Here is a 24161-nt window from a genome sequence, read left to right as displayed (position 1 = left end):
TGAACCAGTTTCCTGCGACTTCTGTCAAACACGCCGCATCTCAGTTTAGCTCATTATCTGTTCGTCTGCCTTCCTGTTGATGTCCGTAGTTACGGACACAACAGCAAGCTACTGAGATTTATGCTAAAGCAAGAAAGGAAGAAAGAAAGCCTAACACAAACTGTACAACACAGAGTCACTGTGGTGACACACCCCCAGGTTCAGGGCCTGTGTAACTTCCCCTTTGTGCACAATGAGATATACACAGGCCCTTGCCCTTTTCCTGTGTCCAAATAAACAGTCCAAAAAGGGCCATTTACCGGGAACACTGCCTTGAATGTTTGTGTGTGCACGTGTCTGTGTCCATGTGTTGCCATCGTTATGTAAGGATGACTATGGCCCTCAGCCCCCTTCATTAGGGCTGCTATTCAGCTCCTGCTTCCTTCAGTCACAGTTCACTGACTTGTAGGCCCATAACAGACATGGGAATTGGATGTGTCATCCTGTGTGTGTGTGTGTGTGTGTGTGTGTGTGTGTGTGTGTGTGTTTCTATCTCAGTGCTCCTCCAGCTGTGGAGCTGCATATTTGGCTTTCAATTCGCACATACTTAACTTGCTACAAACAGGCACTCAAACACGAGCTTGTATTTACCAAACAGTAACACGAAGTAGTTTTACATTGTGCTTTATTCATCATCATGTAGGGTTGTTGTCTATGTGTTCCTCCCTTGTCTGACCTCAACAAGTTGCTCTGCAAGGCTGTCTGAGTGTGGTAATCCAATTTAGATTAAAAGATCATGACTTTTGGCAGTTACACATTCCCACACTGTAATACTGAGGCAATTACAGTTTATTGTTGATTGACAATCCAAATTGACCAAACCTAAAGCTTAAGGTTTGGTCAACTGAATTGTTTAAATATCAGAAACAAGTGACTTCAATCGCGTGAATATCCTATTATCAAGCCCAATTCAGACCAGATTCACAATAGGAAGTCAAAATTTATTTTAGAGTGTGGTAAGGAAACATTGCATCAGCGTGAACTTGCCCATCACCGCTCCACTCAAGCCAGCTGAGAGTGTCATCCGCGATTCAGCTTGTCAAGTCAGACTGTAAGGCATGATGTATTTGTCTGCTTACTGGAGGAGACACCAACTCCTCTCAACAACGGAACTGCTCTGGGGGAAAAAAATGAGAAAATGATAAGGCAGGGATAGATCTCTTGTCCCGAGTTCACGGCATACATTTGAATAACTCTCAAGCGTATTCCGTTGGAGCACCCATGGGGGGCTCCAAAGTCTCAACTCTAGTTTATTTTGTTTTCACCATTTAATCATCACGGATAACTCACTATCACTACTTTCTCACTCACTATCACTTTTAAAGCGCTAAAAACTATAAACAGCTACGTAAAAGCCTGCAGTTCAAACAGAAGTACAGAAAATTGATAGATGATACACCATCTCTTGTAGTTGCTTTGGTGGAAACTGGAAGGTTTCAGAATGTTGCAGACTTGCGAATTGTTCGTAGTTGCAAGTTTCAAATGTTCTCAACACAAACTATCGGTCTTAAGATGACCATGGACTTTAAAATTTGTGTGAATATTTACACCTTGGGAAATACCACTTTTATTTTTAATAACAACACTTAGCTCAAAATAAAGAGTGGGAACAGCTGGCATGACTTCTTTAATATATATATATATATATATTTTTTTTTTTTTTTTTTAAAGGCACACCTCCAAAGCTCAATAATTAACATGATATAGTTTATCCTTGTTTTATCTTAAAAGAAAAAAAAAAATGCCAATTTGCTATTTTATGGGAAGACACACTCTGTAACTTTTACATGTGCATTAGCATTTTGAAAAGTCACAATATCCTCTATTTCCACTTTTAGTGTTAAATCCAAATTGCTTCCACACATTACTTCAGACATTTTGACACATGCTTTTTTGTTGTTCGTAAAGAGGACAGCTCTAGCAGTCGGAGGCTAACTATGTTCTGGCTCCTTCATATTTAACAAACAGATGTGCTATCAGTTTAGTCGAAGTATAAAGTAAGAGAGCAAATAAGTGAATTTCCCAAACCTTCAAACTATTATTTAAGAATGTTGGAGTTTTTTGTTTGTGGATTTTTCCACTCTTATCTTGTTGTCTGAGGAAGCATTTCCTTTTAGTCATCTAACAACGCCATCGCTCTGTCCACAAGCAAAAAGGATGTTTGTTGTTTTCTCTCTCTCTCTGTGTGTGTGTGTGTGTGTGTGTGTGTGTGTGTGTGTGTGTGTGTGTGCATGAGAGAGTGAGCGAGATCAGTCTTGTATTCAGATGTGGTTTTCTTTGTGTTCCAGGTGACCTCTGCATGCATCCCAGTTCCCTCCAATGATCTGGTAAGTCCCCATCATTTCATCTTTCCCTCAAGAGCATTCTGTACAAGTGTGTACTATTTTCCCACTTTGTCTGTCCATTGTTAGGAGGTAAGGCTCCCCAAAACCACCGTATGGTTTCCTCCTGCTGAATTACTTCAGGGAATCTCAGTCCTCGGCCGAGCTTGAGCTCGGTTCATTCCTGGAGCACTGCAGGATTTCTGCCTGAAAGGAAAAAAAATAGTTGATGTTGCTATAAGAAGTAGTAATGTTTATCCATTAGGGAGTCTGTTTGTTTAATTAACTCTCCATTCCTTCCTCTGTGTTGCCTCCTCTTCTCTCCCCTTTCTCCCCTCTCTCACCTCCTTTCAACCTCCTCCCTTTGCCCTACTTCCTCTTACCGTCCCTCGCATCCCTCCCTCCTCTCCTCTCCTCTCCTCTCCTCTCCTCTCCTCTCCTCTCCTCTCCTCTCCTCTCCTCTCCTCTCCTCTCCTCTCCTCTCCTCTCCTTCATCCTGTCACCGTTCATTCCTCACATCCAGCAGCGGAGAGGGACCGCTCCTTCTCGACACAACCAACACCTGGTGAGCACACTTTAACTCAATGCTCTCTGCTCCTCCTCCTCACCTTCATGCTTTTTCTCTGTATCTTCCCTTTTCCATCTTTCCCTCCATGTCCCCAGTGTCATGCTGTCTGTTTTGGAGATTCCCAAACCTTCCAAGGAAAAAAAACCACAGCAGCTTCACTGAATGCAAACAAATTCTAAAGCGTGTGCAAACAAAGGCTGAAAGTTCTATTTTATTTCTATATTTTTATATATTTTGGGATCATTGGTCATCATTCTTTAAAGAAACCCTCACAGCCTCCTTGTCACCAATGATCCCAAAAAATATGAAAATAAAATAGAACTTGGTTGAACACAGCTGCGGGTCATTTTGACCCAAGGACAACACAAGGGTTAAACAGGAAGGTGTCATCCTCTGGGGAGCATAAATGTTATAACAATTTTTGGATCTGATTTTGAAGTAGAATTTTTGGCTTGATGTTGCTGTTAAAGAAAAGGTCATGGGTCACCAGAAACAACAGAATTCATCCTCATGGGACAATAAATGTCCACCTCATTTTTGAATGAAAGTCTAGTCATTATTTTTTGCTTTAAGTTTAACTCTGGAAGGTAATGGTTCCACAACTCGGGAGCATGAAACCAGTGCAGAGAAGGTATTTACCGAACCAGAGGGGAAAAATGTGCCCTGGTTCTGCTTGACGGCTGCTCACACTCTTTGTTGTGATGAGTCTAGAAAACCCTGTTTGCATTAAAGGCTATTTTTCAGCAGATCTTGCTCAGACACGGCCACTGCAGCTGCTCATTGCAATGGCGCCAGTCAGCAGCGTTCCAGAAGCAGGTCGGCACTCTGCTGCACTAAAGACTGTCTACTTTGAAGGAAGCGCGACAGGTTGCGTCAATTCGCACAGAGCAGATCAGGTAGACAGAAAGAGAAAAGCAAAGAGCATCCTGTCAGTTTTCAAAATAAGACACATCATACATCACATCACTGTCTACCCCCACAGTCTTTCAAGTAGGACAAGAAATACATTCTCCTCCTGCTACAGGCGCTGTATCTGAAATAGTTGCAAAAATGATTAGGAGGATTCATGTTTTTTTAATGACTAAAACACAGCAAGCTGTATTAAATTTGTGCAAAGGCTACAGCACAAAGTAATAAATAACAGCAATGAACAAAAAAATGACAAAACAACTTTTAGACATGCTAGAAGCACAAAAATCGAAACACTTAAAGGCTGAAACGCTTCCAGTGGGGTATGAGGATGGGACAAAATATCGGGTCACATTCGACATGACAAACCAGTGCCTGGTGGAAATGCAGGTAAGGTTTGCTCAGCCACCCTAAAGGGCAGACCAATCAACAGCCAGCGTTCATAATGTTCCAACAGTGGCAGCGACTGCAAAGTTTTCGCCCTTCCACATACGTCATCTGGTGGTCAATGCTGCTTGGTTAAAGGCTGCTCCAACACTTTCAGAATTAACAACTGGAAACGATACCCATTGGAGCGTGGCCAGGCCCTTGTATTGGCATGTTTGATTTGGGTCTGTAAATATCAAGCTGGAAAAAATGTGAAACAGAATCAGATTCCATCAACAAACAAACAACAAACACAAACGCCAAGTCAAAGGCTGTCTCAAATCACGACCCTTTTACTATGTCGTGCAATTCATTTGCTTTTTTGAATTGTGTCTGTCAATGTATTCACACTTTAAAAAAGTTGAACAAAAACAGTACTTTCATCCAAAAAAAAAAAAATTCTCTGAAAGCCAAAAATGTAATGATGCTGCCAAAAAGTCAGACTGTGTTGACTGTATATATATTGGTTTATATAATGTCAAGGCACCTAATAGTTGTGAATATATTTTTGTCTGAACTGCAGTGATTTTTGACCAAGAGAGCCTCTGTTCTTTGCTGCATTTGGGAATAGATTTTATTATTGTACTATAAAAAATACAGGGTATGCTGTTCTGAATCCCTAATGACCTGACGGTGCTATAGGGGGCTATATTAGGGATGGATACACAGGTGACTGGCCAGCTGCTCAGGATTTTCATCATCACATCAAAGGGCCAAAGTATATAATCTGAATTGGTCAATCAGTAATGGATAAACTCAGAGTTTTTATTGTATTTTTTTCTTATTTTCTTAAACAGGGATCCACGAAGTCTCTAACTTACACGAAACAGAGAAACACCCTGCCAAGGTAAAGTCATCGTATTCTATTCTCATTGTACATGTTGAAGAAATTTCTTCAGAATTTAGTTAATACGAATGCAAATAAATGTCACCGTGACAGCACTGCTCTGCATTTGGCTCTCATCTGTGCCTGCTCACACTTGTTCCTCAAACTACTGTTTTTTCCCCTTTTTTCTTAGTGGAGGGTTTAGTGTCACCCATGTGATGGAGCGAGTTGATCCGACCTAGATGCTACACACTGTATCCAGTTTCTCTCCTTCCCTTTCCTCCTCGCTTGTTTTCTTTTTCTCCTTTCATCCGGCCAGAGGATTTCCTCACAGCATGTGTGAGGTTCACGTCAAACACCGCCTGCAATATGCTCTGCTCACATTTCTCTGTGACCACCTGACCCCCTGCCCTTTCCTCTCCTCTTTGGGTGTTCCTTCAGGAGCTTCAGCGTAGACCGCGTGATGGAACGAGTGATGGAGCGCAACTACGACTTCGACCTGACCTACATCACTGAGAGGATCATCTCCGTCTTCTTCCCTCCAAAGCTGGAAGAGCAGAGATACCGGCTCAACCTGAAGGAGGTGGCTGCCATGCTCAAGTCCAAACACCAGGACAAGTTTCTGGTGAGGGAACAGAGATGCAGCACTCTCATATCAGCCGGGGATACACAGCATTTACAGGAGCTGGTATTTGCTGTCGTAGTGATTTCACCTCTCTCCTTGAAGTATTTAGTTAAATTCAATGTAAGATGCTTGTTGCACAATGGAGTTTGGCCTAAAACCTCAAGAGGCTGCGAAATACACTTAGCAACCCACAAATAAGCAGTCTATTTGTTTTTTCTGTCACACCCATAGTAAAATAATTGACATGATAACTGGCTGCAGTGATAGAGTGGAGTAAGAATAAAAACATCTTTTCTCTTTCAGCTCCTAAATCTCTCCGAAAGGCGCCACGATATCACTCGACTAAATCCAAAGGTAGAATATTTCTTCTTATAATTCTCTTGAGAATTCAGTTTAATTGAATTGAATTTAATCTCCTCAAATTGGCACAACCTTTTTGTCTGTCTGTCAACTACCAGGTTCACGACTTTGGCTGGCCAGACCTCCACGCCCCACCGCTGGATAAAATCTGCGCCATATGTAAGGCCATGGAGACCTGGCTGACCTCTGACCCCCAGCACGTGGTGGTCCTGCACTGCAAGGTCAGAGTTCAGGGGGCCGCTGAGGGCTTTCAGACAGACATCCCGCTGATTCCCTCGCTCTAAAACAGGCAGATGTGGTGGTATAATGAGTGAAGTTTTGTAACCAGGTTGCAATATGTCTTGAATTACTGTTAATTGTTTTGTTTTTAATAATGCAGATTTCATATTCATTTTGACAACAATATTTGAAATAGGACTGGTAATAGGGGGGGGAAAAAAATCAGATATGACAATTGTGGGGATGGCTATTGGGAATTTCACAATAGTTTTAAATGATGTGATTTTTTTGATCAAAAGTCATCAGTAATGTGGATATAATGATGGTTTTGAGGCAAACAGTAGAACAGCTCAAACAGTGTGGTTAGTTCAGAGGATTACACTTTACTGTGATGCAGCCTTTAAAACCAGTAAAAGACAACGCTTAGAATTGATTATGATATTACCACATCCAAAACCTAAGAAAATATCTAGTCTCATACTCCTGCTCATATACTGCAGGCTATTTTTTTCTAGAACAAAACATCATGTTTTTAAATCAGTCATATACTTTAAATCTAAAATCCTAACTGCAGCACGTAATTAAATAAGTGCCAGACGAATAAAATGGAGTAAAAAGAACAATATTTCCCTGTTAAATTTCACGGTGTAGACATTAAAGTAAAATACAATATATATACATAATAGAAAATAAGTTGTACATCAAAATTATGAGTGGAAAAGGTTTGTATAATATGATGGAGAAATGTTACAGAAATAAAAGATGCACTGACATTTGGAGAGCTAATATTTAAATTGACCATTTATTTCACTTGATGGTTCAAATTTATCAGCCTTAATCTCTCCAATCACTATTTTCTGATAGTAATGCAATAAATTAAATCTAATACTAATGCTAAGACATGACTTGACCGGAGCCAGTTCAATAAGCTCCTTCCACCCATGCCAGAAAATTAGCTGCACGACTTAGATCAAACTCTGTCAACCTGATATTTAACTCCCACACCCTCATGCCACATTTAGAGTTTCATTTATATAATTTGTTCAGGATATTTTAACTCTTCCATTGTTACCAAACAATAACCATCTTACGCTGAGGGTGACTGATCTCCCACAGCTTGTCTGGATGTTTTATTTATTGGTTTTGGTCAGGAAAATTGAAATACCAAAACCACACTGCTTCTGTGGTCTGCTGACTTCCCAGAACATTCCAGCTACAGGCAGCTGGATCTGCAGCTCTTAGCCAGCTGCAGATCACACTAGGGACCAGAATAAATAAGTTGTTGACAATGTCCCTTTTAGGGACTAAAGCACTTTTTTGTGTGCTCAGCACGTGGAGGTGCAGCCTTCCTTGTAGTATCTGGAGGGTTCAAAATTAGGAATTCAGAAATGGAGTTTCTTTGGAATGTGTCAGGAAGTATGGAGCACCCGGAGTAGAAAGAAAAAACACCACAGGGAGCTTTTTAATTTGAAGTCAAACAGCTTTTCCACATCTCTCTCTGTCCCTGCCTTGTCTCCATATCGCTCTCTCTCTCTCTCTCTCTCTCTCTCTCTCGGTCTTGCCTTAACTGTGTTTCTGTCTATCAAAAATCAACCCGGCAGTTGAAACAGTGAGGCATTGAGGTTTGAGCTGACAGCTGATTTTCACAGCTTATAGACCTGAGGCTGAAATCAGCACATCATGACTTTGTCCTGGTTGTTCCTTCTTCCTCCTACAGGGAAACAAAGGTAAAACAGGCGTGATTATTGCAGCCTACATGCACTACAGCAAGATCTCCGCAGGGTGAGTTTGTGTGTAGGTGTGTGTTGGAGAAATTTTTTTTGTTTGTAAAATGTCTACACATGGAACCCATTAAATGTTATTGAACTGATGTGTACAAAAACATTGGATTTAAATTCATCTAATCCAATGTGCATGACCAATTATGTTTAAAAACGTATTTCTCCAGTGTATCTGGTTAATGATGTGTGCATGTTCAAGTCTATGCAAGACAATGATTTCCATTCAGACTGTGGCAATAAGTTGTTTGATAAATGAAGCCCTGTGGATTCTGCACAGGAACAGTGGAAACTGGTTTATCCTGTGGCCAACGCCAGCTGTATCCTCTCCATGTACTTTCTGGCATCTAGAGAGTCTGGTGCAAGTCCCATGATGGAAATTGTTGGCTGAAAGCATGTCTGTGTGTCTGTTTGTGTGTGCATTTATGTGTAGGGCGGACCAGGCTCTCAGTACTCTGGCCATGAGGAAGTTCTGTGAAGATAAGGTGTCCTCTTCCCTCCAGCCGTCCCAAAACAGGTATGAGGCCACAGGATGATCTGAGGGGAAACTGGAAGTGGGGTGCAGAGTGTGTGTGTGTGTGTGTGTGTGTGTGTGTGTGTGTGTGTGTGTGTGTGTGTGTGTGTGTGTGTGTGTGTGTTTCTTTTCCCTAGTTAAAGGGAAAACAAAGAAAAAACACTTTTAGCTTTAAGCTCTTCATGCTGGGTTTATCTTTAGTTTGAGGTTTTTCTCACAAGACTTGTTGCTTCTTTCTTGAATTTTCAAGACAACAGAGCCATTGTTAATGTATATAATAGGAATAAAGTTTATTCCTAATATGACAAACCAACCAGTAAACTGTAAAATAGACCTATGGAATGGTAAAAGTAAATAAGCTGTGCAAATTATGAATGAGGAAGTGAAAGTTGAAGAAATGCAATGCAATGCTGCAATGCAGTGCCTTCCCACCATCTTTCTATTCACTGCTAAAAAGTGTCCACTTGACCTGGATTGTAGCACATAACATTTTAAATAAAAAATGTAATACAGTAATGAGTAGGTGTAAATATTTTCATCGAACCTACAGCAAGAAAAAAAGAGGTTATTTCAAGTATCAAACTACTCTTTTGATTGTTTTTGTCATAAAAATATACTTGCAGAACTTCACACTCACTTATACATTTAGTTATTTTAGAGATTAAATATTAAAGATTAAAAAAAGCCAAATTAGTATCAAAATAACAACTGAGTCAAGAACATTCCTGAATCAACTTTAGCTGTGTAAGATAAAAGAAATAGTTTCTCACACGCATTTAATTTTAGGAAAAACAGTTTATAGACTCAGCATAAGATATCTGTTGCTTTTTACCTGCCTCTTCATCCTCTCTGAGGAAACTGCTGTTGCTGAGCTCACCGCAGCAGTTGTAAATGTTTGTTGGCAAACTCAGTCCGCAACTGTTATTGTTACTCCTACTTTGTCATTTCTGTCTGACTCTATATGATAGAATCTCTTTCCTCCCTTTTTATCCTTCAGGTATATCTACTACTTTGGGGGCCTTCTCTCCGGGGCGATCAAGATGAACAGCAGCTCTCTCTTCCTCCACCAAGTTCTCATCCCGTCATTCCCAAACTTCCAGGGTGAAGGAGGTGTGTTTTTTTCTCAGCCAAATCACCAAAGCTCCAAATGTATTTTTGCTTATTCCTAATGAATATTTCTACATGGGCACCTTCTAAGTCCCTTATTTTGTCATTCCTCGATACTTGATCTGGTTCACGTTATGAAGGGCACCTCTTTCTCTTATTTCTGTTCCTCTGGCCACGAAGCATTCACAGAGGGTTTTTATTGAGGATACCTGTCATCATGGAAGTCTTTTATCAGACTAACACATATTGGAGCTTTGAAAACTGCAGTTTAATCAGGCTGCTTTTAAGCTTCATCAACACGACAGCAGTTATTTCAACTTAAAAATAACATGAAGGTTTGCATGCCTTTACATTAAAGAAAACGCCTAAGAGGAAGGGACGTCTCGTTTTTACTAAAACATGTTTCATGCTTCCTTTTTTTCCTTGCAGTCCTTAAATGTGAGTAAGCGAGAGGTTAAGAGAATTGAGATATTTATAATGTCTCTTTAAACTATGCCTCCGTACGCTGATTAAAATGTATCATGAAGTCGTCTTTATTTTGTGCTGTGACAGGCTTACCTTCTGAATCGCAGCAGTGTTATTGAATGCAGATGCTATACCCCCCGCACACACACACACACACACACACACACACACACACACACGTCTGTTTATCTTTAATCTGATGATCAAGTCCACAAGGACGGGATGGCAGTCAACACATTCCTCTATCCTCATGTTGGTAATGCTTGCTATGTCTAAAACTCTCTCCTCCTTCTAGGTTACTTCCCTTTCTTAAAGATCTACCAGTCCATGCAGTTGGTCTACACTTCAGGCATCTAGTGAGTTTACCTTTCTTTCAGAAGCTCAACTGATAGCACAGATAAGCCGGCATGTGTTTGTTGGCTCTGGGGTGTTTTCTATTCATGAACTGAGGTTTCAACATCGTCACAGAGTAATTAAAGACATGGGAGTGAAGAAAAATCACAAAGGGTGTTTTTCTTTTTCAGCCAAGCTTTTATCTCATATGTTGATTTTGTTTTTTGTTTTTCTTAAGGCCTTTTCAACTTTATAAATGTCATTAGCCCATGTCAAGTGAGAACATTGTCTAACAATCCTTTAAACCAGAGGTCTTCAATAGGGGGTCCGTGACCCCAAAGGGGTCCGCGGAGGTACTGCAGGGGGTCCGTGAAGTTTTTGGCTGATTAGACAATTTTTCATATTTTGTTTATATTTTTTCCCCCCAGTTTTTTTTTCTACAAATTTAAATGTCTTTAAATACACATTAACATGAATCCAGTCAGAAATGCACACATTCAGCAACACACAGGAGCTCTCAAGCTGGGCACCGGTTCACTCACAGCGCTAGACTAGCCTGGACCTGTCCCTCCATGCCTCCTGCACTCCTCCAGTTTAATATAAAACACAATTTTATACAATATTTATAGTCGGGGGTCCCTGCTCCATCTCTATCAGTTTGGGGGTCCTTGGCCTGAAAAACGTTGAAGACCCCTACTTTAAACCAGTTAAAATGCCACAAATTGCATCTGCGTCTTTGTAGTGGTCTGTGACAACATACAAACTTTCATACAATATATGTTTTTTTGGCCACTGTTTATAACAGGCACGTCTGTGTGCACTTTGTTTTCGACAGTGACCTTCAAGGCACTGGAGGCAGACGGCTGTGTGTGACCATTGAACCGGCATTGTTGCTAAAGGGTGACATCATGGTGAGTCATATGGGAAGGAAATGATAAACAGAAGGCCACAGATATGGGTGGGTGTCTAATCATTATTTCATGATGTCCCATTATGTTTGACAAATATAAAAAAAAATAAAGAAACAACAAATACAAAGTAATGCCCGATAAGCTACAAAACCTTGGTTAACTTGCCTTATCTCATGACTGAACCAAAAATTTGGTCTGGAAAGAGTTTTGTCATTTTGTTACCATGTCTGTTTTATTCAGTCTGTCATTTCTAAAGTGCAAGTGTCACTCGTTTGGGAACACAAAGCCCTACATTTAATGCCTAGGCCTGTCTCAATGCCACATGCATTTTAATCTGCATTCCCTCCCACCTCTCTGCCGCACTCTGCAGGTCAAATGCTACCACAGGCGAGCCAAGAGTGCAGACAGAGACACGGTGTTCAGACTGCAGTTCCACACCTGCACCATTCACGGATCCCAGCTCTGGTTCGGGAAAGGGGAACTGGATGGAGCTTGTACGGGTGCGTTTATTTAGGCGGTAGACCGGACACAGACGATCAAACTTAAGAAATCACAGAATAGAGCTCTGAACAATGAGGGGTGTGTTGGTGGCAAAATTCAAAATGTACAAAGAAGGTGGTCGGGAAGATAATGAAACACATTGCAAAAAATGCAGCTTAAAAGTCCAACTGAAATTATTTATTTTTCTTTTTCTTCTACAGCATACACACTGCATCTGCTCTCATTTGTTGTGCTCCAAAGCAAAAGGGAAGATTTTGTGTAGCTGTGTTTATGTTTGGCCCCTAGTTCTCCATGAATTTGATTGAATACCGTTTCACTATTCATCTACATAAATGGAGACCTCGGTTTAATACAGCTAATGTCTAAAGAAGCCATTTTGATGTTTCCCCACAGATCTTTTTTTCTTATTTCTAATATACTTTAAAAAAAACAGATTATTTTCAATGACAAAAAGGTCTGATTAAATATGAATTCAGTTGGACAAGTCACACATTTGTTAAATGCTGTTCCTATTCTGCATTGTATTAATGAAAAAGTACCCTGTTAACGGAAGTTGAGCCATACAGTGGATATCCTATGCAGCATGGGCCAAGTACAATGCTTCCAATTCTATCTGCATCCCCTGAAAGTAGTTTCACCGTTTTAATCAGCAAGCAGCAGCAGCAGCTGTTTTCCAGGAAGAAGCTCTTAAAACCCACTGCACAGAACCTGCTCAGCACCAAATGACAGACAGTAGTCTGACAAGTTAAGCAGCTTAAGAGGAAGATATGTTTACCCACAAACTAGTGGAGATTCAAAACATAACTAAAAGGGCAGCTTTTTTTTATTGTGCTAAGTGGACCCAAACCAGACTCCCAATGGATGTTGCTCCATATCTGCTGGATATGTGAACCAGCTACTGTTTGCTAGTATGCTTACCATATCAATGTAGTAAATAGTGTAACAGTAGGACAAATAGAAGAGTCATACAGCCAGCAAACTGACACAATAATATCAATTACACAAAAATATGCATGTAAAGCTAACATAAGCCACAACAAGCTATCTGGTCATGCCAGATATTAAATTGAACAGTGCTAGTTTTTTTGCTTAAAGCCTTAACTTTTGATTTGTAAAAGCAAGATTATGGTATCCATCCATCCATTATCTATGCCCGCTTTATCCTGAACAGGGTCACGGGGGGCTGGAGCCTATCCCAACTCACTTTGGGCGAAGGCAGGGCACACCCTGGACAGATCGCCAGTCTATCACAGGGCCAACACATAGAGACAGAACGAAACAAAGACCATTCACGTTCTCATTCACACCTAAGAGCAATTTGTAGAACCACAGGTTAACCTGAGATGCATGTTTTTTTGAGCAGTGGGAGGAAGCCGGAGTACCCGGAGAGACCCGGAGAGTCGGTTTTTACGTAAGAAATATCTCAAGCCCTTGAGGCACAGATTGTGATATTTCTTACGTAAAAACCGACATACTCTTACTTTTAATGTACAAGGCAAGGCAAGTTTATTTGTATAGCACATTTCAACAACAAGGCAATTCAAAGTGTTTCACACAAAACCATTAAAAACATAAAATCAGGCAAAGGAAAAGCACATTTAAAAACAATTAAGAACATTGATCGAAACATTAAAAACAGTCATTAAAACATTAAACAAGCTAAAAATAGGATAAAAGTTGCAGTGCAGTTTAAGAAATAAAATACAGTAATGAAATGCAGGAAATTGATCATCCTTGAATCTGGTTCAATTAAAGGCAGCAGCAAACAGAAAAGTTTTCAATGTTGATTTGAAGCAGCTGAGAGTCTCAGCAGACCTGCAGGTTTCTGGGAGTTTGTTCCAGATATGTGGAGCAGAAAAACTGAACGCTGCTTCTCCATGTTTAGTTCTGACTCTGGGAACAGAAAGGAGACCCGTCCCAGACGACCTGAGGGGTCTGGATGGTTCATAAGGTTGCAGCAGATCACAAATGTATTTTGGCCCTAAACCATTCAGTGCTTTATAAACCAACAGCAGGATTTTAAAGTCAATTCTTTGTTGGACAGGAAGCCAGTGTAAAGACCTCCGAACTGGAGTGATGTGGTCCACTTTCTTGGTCTTAGTGAGGACTCGAGCTGCAGCGCTCTGAATCAGCTGCAGTTTTCTGATTGACTTTTTACAGAGACCTGTAAACACACCGTTACAATAGTCGAGTCTACTAAAGATGAATGCATGGACAAGTTTTTCTAAATCCTGTTGAGACATAAATCCTCTAATCCTTGATATATTCTTCAGGTGATAGTAGGCTGATTTTGTAATTGTCTTGATATGGCTGTTCAGATTGAGATCTGAATCCATAACTACACCTAGATTTCTGGCTCAGTTTGTGGTTTTTAACATCAGTGATTGAAGCTGAGTGCTGATTTTCAATCGTTCTTCCTTGGCCCCAAAAACAATTACTTCTGTTTTATCTTTGTTTAATTGAAGAAACTGTTCGCACATCCAGTTGTTGATTTGTTCAATACATTTACCTAACCCTTGTATGGGATTATAGTCCCCTGGCGATATAATTATGTAGATTTGTGTCGTCTGCATAATTATGATAACGCACTTTGTTTCTTTCCATAATCTGAGCCAGTGGAAGCATGTAGATGTTGAACAGAAGAGGCCCCAGAATTGAACCTTGAGGAACACCACGTCATTTTAGTCCACTCTGATGTGTAATTAGCTACAGACACAAAACTTTCTCGGTCCTTCAAGTAGGATTCAAACCTACTTCAAACCAGTCCCACCCAGATTTTTAGTCTGTCTAGAAGTATGTCGTGGTCGACCGTGTCGAATGCAGCACTGAGATCCAGTAATACTAAGACTGAAATTCTGCCACTGTCTGTGTTTAAGTGGATGTCATTGAAAACCTTAACAAGAGCAGTTTCAGTACTGTGGTGCTATCGAAAGTCTGACTGGAAGACATCAAAACACTTATTTACGGCCAAGAAGTTATTCAGCTGTTGAAAAACCGCCTTTTTAATTATTTTACTTAAAAGTGGGAGGCTTGATATTGGCCTGTAATTTTTCATTGTTGCAGAGTCTAAATTAGCCTTTTTTTAGAAGTGGTTTGATAACTGCAGTTTTTAGGGCCTGAGGAAAGACACCTGAGAGAAGGGATGAGTTTACAATTCGTAAAAGATCAGTGGTCATGCAGTTTGAAATATTTTTGAAAAAGGGTGTTGGTATAATATCCAAGCTGCAGGAGGAGGACTTCAGATGTTGTATAATGTTTTCCAGACTTCCATGGTTGATTGAATGAAATTGTGTCATGATATTTGAATGGATATTATTTAGAGACGGGGACAACACATATCCTGTGGTTGGTGTGGAGGCACTTACTGCTTGTCTAATTTTCTGTATTTTATCAGTAAAAAAGGAGGCAAATTGATTGCATGCCCAACTGGATTGGAGCTCAGCAGCTACTGACACTAGAGGGTTTGCTAGCCTGTCGACGGTAGCAAATAAGGCGCGTGTACTGTTGTTGTTTTTGGTTATGATGTCAGAGAAGAAGGACTGCCTTGCATTTCTCAGTTCCAGATTATAACTGCGAAGTCTTTCTTTATAGATGTCACAGTGAACCTGGAGATTTGTTTTTCGCCACCTACGCTCAGCTTTTCGACACTCTCTTTTCTCTTTTCTGACCAGCTTGGCATTTCTCCAAGGAGATCTTTGCTTACCAGTAACAACCTTCACTTTAGTGTGTGCAATAGCATCAATAAAAATTTTTTACTTTAGAATTGAAGCCATCTACAAGCTCATTGACTGAGATGCCAGAGAGGGCTGGTGTGGAGGAGAACCTCTGAGTAAATAATTCACTGGTGTTTTCAGAGATGCAACACTTTGTCACAACCTCGGGTTGGATATTTGTGTGCAAGGAGATTGAACTCTCAAAGAAAACACAGGAATGATCGGAGAGTGCAACATCAGTCACAGCAGCCTTGGAGATGTTTAGACCTTTGGTGATGATGAGGTCCAGAGTGTGCCCTCTGTTGTGGGTGGGTCCTGTCACATGCTGAGTGAGATCATAGTTATCAAGGACACCGCATAGTTCAATAGACCCTCTGTCCTGGGGATTATCAACATGGATATTAAAATCACCAATAATAACAACACAGTCAACATCAATACAGATTATAGACAGCAGCTCAGTAAACTCATCAAAGAAGGTTGCACAGTATTTCGGTGGTCTGTAGATGTTTAGGAATAAAGCTCGAGAGGAATTCAGAGCTACATATTCAAAAGAAGTAAAATGACCAAAGGATCTGCATCTGCTTGCATTGAAGAGAATCGTTAAATAAAATAGCAACTCCACCTCCTTCCTTCCCCGAAGGTCTCTATGGCGATGTTGTGGCGTTATCTCTTGTTTAGACTCCTCTTGTCCTTGGCAGTGGGAACAGACGGGTGACGCAGGAAGTAAAATAGATTAGAGGTAAACAGTCTTACCCCTGACTTGTTCAGGCAAACTCCATCTGCCTTAAAAAGATGTCTGCGCTCCCAGAAAAGGTAGAAATTGTTGATAAAATGTACTGTACATACAGTTGACAGCCATTTGGTCAGTGCAAACAGCCTGCTGAATCTTTCATCTCCTCCTCTGACAGGTGGAAGATGGCCACTGATAAACACCTCAGCATTGACAGAGCTGACTGTGTTTAACAGATCAATAAAGTCTCGCTTCAGAACTTCAGACTGTTGTTTCACAATATCACAGCTTCCTGTGTGCACCATGGTGTTCTTCACCGTGGGATGGTCAGCCACGATGTCCAGGATTTTGTCTCTCATGTTAGAGACCATATCTTTCAGAAAGCAAAGTATTTTGGTATTGTTGCTGCACATCATTCTATAATCTTTTACAGCAAAGTCACCAACAATCAGAGCTTCAGGCCCAGTCATTAGCTTTCCCTGCGGCCTTTTACGTTCACATTTACTCTCAGTTCTTACCCTGCTTTGAGAAGATAGCTGCTTATCCAGGTCATCAGATGGAGATTTAGGATCCTGCGACAATGGAGCAAATCTGTTTTCAAGTTGTAGGCTCGATTGTTGTGGAGATTTTTTGCTGGTTCTCCTTTTCTCAGCGGTCCTTGGATGTGTCCTGCTGAATGTAGGGGTTGAGGAGGAGTTCTGCCTGTGTGGTAGTGCAGGCCAGCCAGTCGCATCACAAATCTCGGGGCGCTGGGCTCTGCCTGTTAGTCGTCCTCCCACATCCTGAGGGTACAAGAACAAACTATGTTGCTCCCTAAATGCCTAATTTTGCTCCTTCAGATACTTTTAAATCATTATTCAAGCACAATTTGTTAATTGTGGAAGGATAATCCCCATTTACAACGAACTGACATAATAACAGCTCTTTAAACTGGCATTGTGGGCTTCATAATATCATGGTTGCATAAGCCTCTAAATACTAGTAGCTAAATCCCCAACTTGGACATAACGTCTCCCTGGAGGAGAGAGTTGTAAGAATGAGCTGTACAATATACCGCAGTAAGTGTCTCAAACTACCCAGCAGAGAGAGTAAATTATACCTAAAAAGCTCTTAAGTACATAATGAATATACTCACTACTCCATTTCCTTCTCGGTTGCACTTTCTCTGAAATGAGAGAATATGTAGAATCGTGTTCAGAAAGTAATGTGGCAGTCAATACATTACACTTAATGTAGCATAAAAAAAAAACATGATGCAACTCAGAACACATCTGTAAAAAGTATTTGTAATTTGTTCTACTCAAAATCACCTGTATACTTTAATAAAGTTGGATGTCATGTGGAGATTACATTTATATTTGAAGTCTCCATATTTTTTTCCATATTTTTATGTTAGAAAAACAGCTATTTATCATGATCTTTCAGAACGTTACCTCTGTTTTGTTGAGAATTCTTCCCTTTTTCTTCTCCCCAGATGAGCGTTTTCCATCTGATGCCACAGTGGAGTTTGTCTTCTCCTCTGGACCTGAGAAGATCAAAGGTGGGTTCGCTCTATTTCAAATGATTCTTTAAAGGTGTTCCACCTCGAAAGCTTAGTTTCTTTTTGTCATATGGAAACAAGACAAACTGATTCATGTGCTTAACTGGAATGTAAAAACGTGTTCAAAGATCATAAAAAGTCAAAATTAAGGAAGAAATGAAATGTGTCTTTTCTCAGGCCGTGAATACCAGAAGAACGACCCGGCTGTCACAGTTGACTACAACACTGCTGACCCAGTGGTTCGCTGGGATTCCTATGAGAACTTTAACCAGCGATACCAGGACAGCCTAGAGGGTAACTGTTGACTTATATCTTTATATCTAAGTAGAGAAGTACAAGAGGTTGGCACTTTAGCTGAACCTGCCAGCTCTAAATCTAACCCAACCCCTCAACAGTGGTAATCCTAGCCAATAAACAAAAACATACAGTCTAGATCTCAAGTTGACAACCAAGCACAGTAATACACTGGATAGGTTCAAAACAACTGGATCCATACATTGCTAATGAGTGCTGTCAGTGTGAAAGTTGAGCTGATCTCTGTACTTTTGTTTCAGATATCGCCCACACCAGAGGTCCCCTAGATGGCAGTCTCTACGCTCAGATAAAGAAGCGCAGAGGTCCCGGCTCTGGTTCTCTCACCTCAACCAATGGTAGCAGCCCAGGGGCAGGTGTTGAAGAGGATAGGCCTAATCATCTCATCACCCAAAGTTCGGACTCCGCCCTCTCAGCCCATTCCCTCCATTTGAACCAATCATCTATCCATCCTGACTGCCCAGAGGAGACCATTCGTCCTCCACCTCCAACCAGGCAGGAAAGGGAGGAGCTTGAGCGTCTTCTCGGAGGCATTGAGGGAAGCCGAAATGGAGAACGAGAGACAGCCATCTTGGATGATGGAGATTCTTTGACCTCGGAGAGAACCGGGACGCTGAGGCTCAGTCGGTCGTGTTCCTGCCGGGATGGTTACCGATCCCAGCGCTGTGCCGAGCCCGGCTGTGACCGCACACTCCTCATGCCTAATGGTTACTGCCTTGATCGGGCTCCTGGCACCAACGGGCACCATGGGGCAACCCCTTCTGCAAGCCTCAGCCCAGCTGTTGCTCCATCACACATGGATCTGTGCCAGCACTACAGCCCCCACTCCCACCAGCCCCTCCCACCCCCAGATCTGGTGTGGGACCGTCAGAGTGGCCCGCCACACTATCTGCACCGCTCCTGCTCGGAGGCTCCCTCTTCTCGACATGTCTGTCCATATCCATCACCAGACCTTACCCCTCACTCTCACAGCCACCTGCATCACCACCCTCTGTCTGCGGCAGGACGCCTCTGCTGTCGAGAGGATGACTATGCACCCTACCACCACCCTCCTCCACCTCACAGCCACCACCATCCACACCCGCATCACTCTAAACCCTCTACCAGCCCCACCTACCATGATATAATGCTAATGGATGATGTGCCACCCCCTGGCTGTCCCTGCAGGGACTGCAGCATCAGAAGAGAGGACTCGACAGCCTTTCACAACATGAGGTTGGACCGCGGTGACAGCTTTCACTGGGACAGAGAGGCGGAGCTTCAGCAGAGGGAGGTGGGACTAAGGAGAGCCAGGGAGGCGGAGCTACCCAGAGGGTCAGAGCTCCACTGGGAGAGGGATCCTGGGCTGAGACGGGGCCGAGAACTGTCCCTCCACTGGGAGCGAGACAGGGAGGCTGAGCTGCAGTGGGAGAGGGAAAGGGAGGCCGAATACTGGCACAGGAGAGCCACCGTCGCCTCCTACGGCCCACAGGGTCACGACCTTCCAGCATTCACCTTTGACCCTTTGCCATCAGGTCATCCAGCTTATCCAGAGGCATCAAGGTCCCACGCTCATTCCCATCTGGATCTGAAGTACAGTAGCAGCAGCAGCGGTTACCAAACGCCACGTCAGGTGTGCCCCTGCTCGCCTTACCAGCCCTCACCATCTGAAAGTAGGGGCTATGGTTCAGGCTACCAGTCTGAGTCAACATCCCCGCTGCCTCCCGCTTCTTCCATGACAGGACCCTGCAGCCACAGCAACGGGCCAGCAGTGCATAACCTCCATCATCACCATCTAGACTCACAGCCGTCATACAGCTCTGACTCACACACGGGTGAGTCACGTTAAAACAGAGACACTCAAGTGTTTTTCTTTAACAGGAATATGGAGGAAATAAATTTACCATAATCAGCAACAGCATGCATTGAAAACATCTGTTTTCCCCAGACAGATGCCTTCCACATTACTCACAAACTGCCTTTTGTCGCCGGTCGCCTTTTCTGAATTTTTTACAGAGCACTTACTATCAGCTGGCAACATACGACCCCAGCCGATACGATGCTTACTGAGGTTACTTTTCATAAATGCAGTCTATTGCTCCCTTCCCTTCTCAGATGGCCTTCGTAGCTCTGGTGAAAGTGTGGGCTGGAGGGATCACATCACCCAGGGCTCCTTTAAGAGGGTGTACAGGGACGCTCATGCAGCATGCTCCTCGCCGTCTGACATGTCTGGACCGCCCACTCCCGTCCACACCAGCAGCCCTCTGCGCACACAGGAAAGGTATAACACTTTTTCTCTCTTAGGGATGGAAAGCAGGAACGTTTCTCACCATCAGGGGTGGGGGGGATAAAAAATGAAAACATGCTGCTGAGAGCAAACATTAAATATGGTTGTTTAAGACAGTCGGTCATTTAATGCTGACAACATGTGAGCGGGGGTGGTGGGGGATACTGAAAGGCCATTGTTGTGATTTGGGATCCACTTGCACCTGGTATTAACATGTGAGCTATATTTGGATACAATAAATAACATGTGATCCACGAGCCGTAGCATTTATAGATAATATTAAAGAGCATTATCATGTTTTACATTCTTTCTGCGCTGTGATTGGTTCTAAGTATGTAAATTAGCTAGAAGGAGCTCCCGGACCAACATGGTGCTTCCCATGACTTTCAATCCAATTGCTTAAGCTTGGAGGAAGAGACAGGGTGAGGGGACCTTTCAAACAATGCTGAGAAGATTTTTTTTTTCTCTTCAGAATATGACTGGACTGCATTTACAAGGGGCAGTCCAAAAAATGTCAAGGCTGCACCATGACATGCAGGGAAAAGTACAAAGCTATAATCTGCCTCAGAAAACAAACAGCAATGAAGCAATAAGCCGGGCAATGTGTTTCAGAGACATTTCAATTTCTAAATGGGCAGAATGTCACCTGTCCAATATCAAAAAAAAGGCCATTTGTGGGATTGGGCACCGTGAATTCATCCCCCAGTGTCCAACTGTCAACACGAAGGTCGACTGTGATGTTCTGTGACGTTGTCATGATGGGTTCTTTGACATGACAATTCACTTGCTTCCTGTATGTTAAAAACGCAGACGTTTCTTGCCCTAAAGAACACAATCATTGCTCCACCTCCCCCACTCACCAGGTTTGGCTCCCTGCGACTTCTTTCTGTTCCCTAGAAATTTGACTGCTCCCTGCTCAAGTTCCAGGCCCATGTTGAAATGATTAATCGACATAACTTGAAAAGAACGTACTCACCGGAGTTATAGCTTCCACCTGCTCCGTGCATGTCATGGTGCTGTGCTCCTTTTCCTGTGCAACGGGAGCATTCTGTGAAGTTTTTGATTGCCCCTTGTACACTTGGCTCCACTGTTGTGGTCCAGCCGAAAATATTGTATTTTTGTTATTTACCTAATTTATGAACACCCGTTTCTTCCACCCTTCATTACACTGACATGGTGCAGAGCAGACACGGGGAAAACAGAGAGAGCAGAGATTTTCCACTCGTTAATCCATCTCGTCGACGGGGCCGTTCTCTCGACCAAGTTAAAAAATAGACAAATAAAATATTCCAAAATGGATCGCCAAATTTACTTGGGCGGTCGTCCATATACCTGGGCGGCCCGCCCAACTAAGTCTATGTATTAGAAACACTGCACATTCTTCAAACCTTTTGAGAGCTACTCAGAAAAGGGTGGTGAGCTACTGGTAGCTAATGAGCAACGAATTGGAGTCCCCCCGATTTACACATATCATTAACAGGTGTTGTTCCCTATCCAAACTGCACATGAAATTAACATTTCATCAGCGCTTCAGCAAATCTCTCACTGCAATAATCCTGTCTGTCCATTTAAGCCCCAGTCCAGGAGGCAGAGATCATGACATCCGGACCACAGACATCATCGGCAGCGACTCCGAGGCTTCCCAGCCAAAGAACGCACACTATCGTGCTAATAATATCGTCCAGGAATCTCTGGAAAGCCAAAGAAGCAGCATCGAGCAGTCTTCCCTGCAGTCGGTCGCCAAAATACCACACGCAGCCACACCTCTACAAACAGAATCCCCCAACCACTGCACTGCACCTACAGACTCATCCCCTGCCACTCCCCAACAGCAACACTGTAACTCCGATACACCTGCAGCACCTACATCCAACCAGGGACACTGCCAGGCTCCTTCTTCCCGTGTCCTTGCTTCACCTGTGTCAGACACACACCCCCAGCATGGCCCTCTCACCCTTCAGACCCTCAGTCCTTCAGAAGCTGCTGATCTGCCTTCCGCTGTGGCACTGGCGGTGTCCCAGCCTCAGACCCAGACCCAAACCCAAGCTTCTGAAGAACCAACTCCAGCGCAGGTCAACGGCTCCTCTCCAACCAGGGAACCTCACCCTGAAGCCCCCAAACCCGCCACCTCCAACCCCACACCTGCTCCTGCATCATCAGTCCCACAGCCTGCATCCAGCAGCATGGAGGGCTCCCCTGTCTCCGATACCCCAGTTCCAGGCTTTGCCACCTTGGGTAGGAGGTTGATGTTGAGCGGGTCGGACCCTCACCACCCACACCACATGCAGCAGCACAGACCCCCACATCCCCAATACCCTGCCATGGAACACAGTGCTGCTCCGGACTCTAATAAGAGGCACTGCTACTCTGGTCAGGCCCCACAAATCCACGCCAACTACTCCACCATCTCCATCCCTCTCCCTCACCCACAGCCACCTCTGCCAGAGAAGCGCCACCCATCCACCCAGTCAGGTTCCCCCAGCGATGTGGTGAGGCCAGCAGTGGACCACGTTCCTCCCTCCACCAGCCAACATCAGCACCATGTCACATTTTCACCCACTGTGGGGGAAATTGCACCCTCTGCGTGCCAAAATGATGAAACGCTGTCCGTGGAAGCCGAGACTGCAAACAAGGTCAGCGTGAAGTTTGTACAGGACAGTTCGAGGTTTTGGTACAAGCCCAGCATCTCCAGAGAGCAAGGTCAGCTCTTCGATTGCTTTGACGCTCATTTTCTCCTAACTTCAACACAAAATCTTGTTTGTTATGATTAATTTTTTTTTAGGAGAATTACCATCTCCAGATATGAAATTCCTGACATTTATTTGTGCTTTGGCTGTAGCCATCGCAGCTCTGAAGGAGAGAGAGCCAGGAACCTTCCTGATCAGGGACAGTAACTCTTTCCAGGGGGCCTACGGCCTGGCGCTGAAGGTAGCTACACCTCCTCCCAATGTCAACAACCACAGCAGCAAAGGTGAGAACGATGGCTGGCATCATTTACATGTCTCTCATTTTGACATATTTCTCTTTCTGTGTGTGACTTTTCTCTTTCAGTTGCTTTATTCTTGGTAAAACAGTGATAATAGTGAATCTGTGCTGTTGCAGTGAGCGACCCCCTGGAACAGCTGGTGAGACATTTCCTGATCGAAACAGGCCCTCGAGGAGTCAAGATTAAAGGATGTCAGAATGAGCCTTACTTTGGTACGTTTCCTTCTGTATGTGTTTGTGATTCATGGAAAACATTGTGATGATGAAGATGATTATTTTGCACTTTGTCATCTTTGAAATGTAACAGATTTTTACTGTCATCTGTGACCAACAGGGAGCCTGTCTGCGCTCGTCTACCAACACTCCATCACACCCATCTCTTTGCCCTGCGCTCTGAAAATACCAGAAAAAGGTTTTTACAGACTGCTAATATGATCATTTCCATTTAGATCACATGCTGGATATTTGGAGCCAATTCTGATACTAATACTGGGGAGGTGAAAAAGTACAGATTTTGATGGACCAATATATCTGTGATAAGCTAAACTAAAGCTGACTGGACAATATATCAGCCAGGCTCTAGTTAAGAATCTAATAATCTGTGATGAGTTAACCAAGTTTAACATGAAAAACAAAGCATGGCATTTTCCTTTAAATCATACAACAAATTTCAAAGTAACTGTTTAACTGTATTTGACACTTTGATAAGA

The 24161-nt window shown here is 42.9% G+C and overlaps 1 protein-coding gene and 1 long non-coding RNA gene across 5 annotated transcripts in view; one reads left to right on the top strand and one right to left on the bottom strand.

The window, feature by feature from the left end:
- Window positions 1–24161, top strand: part of tns2a (tensin 2a) — a 58930-nt gene that overhangs the window by 32328 nt on the left and 2441 nt on the right. For 3 of the 4 annotated variants that reach the window (XM_069141092.1, XM_069141091.1, XM_069141094.1), the window contains exons 4-23: window positions 2328–2366; window positions 2884–2925; window positions 5061–5110; window positions 5531–5714; window positions 6018–6068; window positions 6173–6295; window positions 8011–8075; window positions 8505–8588; window positions 9583–9695; window positions 10453–10513; window positions 11326–11401; window positions 11772–11901; window positions 17823–17888; window positions 18066–18182; window positions 18443–20014; window positions 20295–20460; window positions 22040–23166; window positions 23306–23437; window positions 23569–23664; window positions 23786–23863. In XM_069141092.1, coding sequence (XP_068997193.1) covers window positions 2328–2366; window positions 2884–2925; window positions 5061–5110; window positions 5531–5714; window positions 6018–6068; window positions 6173–6295; window positions 8011–8075; window positions 8505–8588; window positions 9583–9695; window positions 10453–10513; window positions 11326–11401; window positions 11772–11901; window positions 17823–17888; window positions 18066–18182; window positions 18443–20014; window positions 20295–20460; window positions 22040–23166; window positions 23306–23437; window positions 23569–23664; window positions 23786–23863 — 4372 coding nt within the window. The remainder of the gene's footprint in view (window positions 1–2327; window positions 2367–2883; window positions 2926–5060; window positions 5111–5530; window positions 5715–6017; window positions 6069–6172; window positions 6296–8010; window positions 8076–8504; window positions 8589–9582; window positions 9696–10452; window positions 10514–11325; window positions 11402–11771; window positions 11902–17822; window positions 17889–18065; window positions 18183–18442; window positions 20015–20294; window positions 20461–22039; window positions 23167–23305; window positions 23438–23568; window positions 23665–23785; window positions 23864–24161) is intronic. The other variant, XM_069141093.1, reaches the window with a different exon arrangement.
- Window positions 11968–18070, bottom strand: LOC138193207 (uncharacterized). Its single transcript, XR_011177855.1, has 3 exons — window positions 17782–18070; window positions 17484–17513; window positions 11968–17130 (listed from the first exon to the last, which is right to left on the bottom strand). It is a non-coding gene; the product is annotated as an uncharacterized lncRNA (long non-coding RNA).

This window comes from Embiotoca jacksoni, unplaced genomic scaffold, assembly GCF_022577435.1.
Source record: "Embiotoca jacksoni isolate LCO1_2020_lvr unplaced genomic scaffold, fEmbJac1.0.p SCAF_9, whole genome shotgun sequence".
Taxonomy (NCBI): Eukaryota; Metazoa; Chordata; class Actinopteri; family Embiotocidae; genus Embiotoca; species Embiotoca jacksoni.
This window is presented reverse-complemented; position numbering and strand designations above follow the sequence as displayed.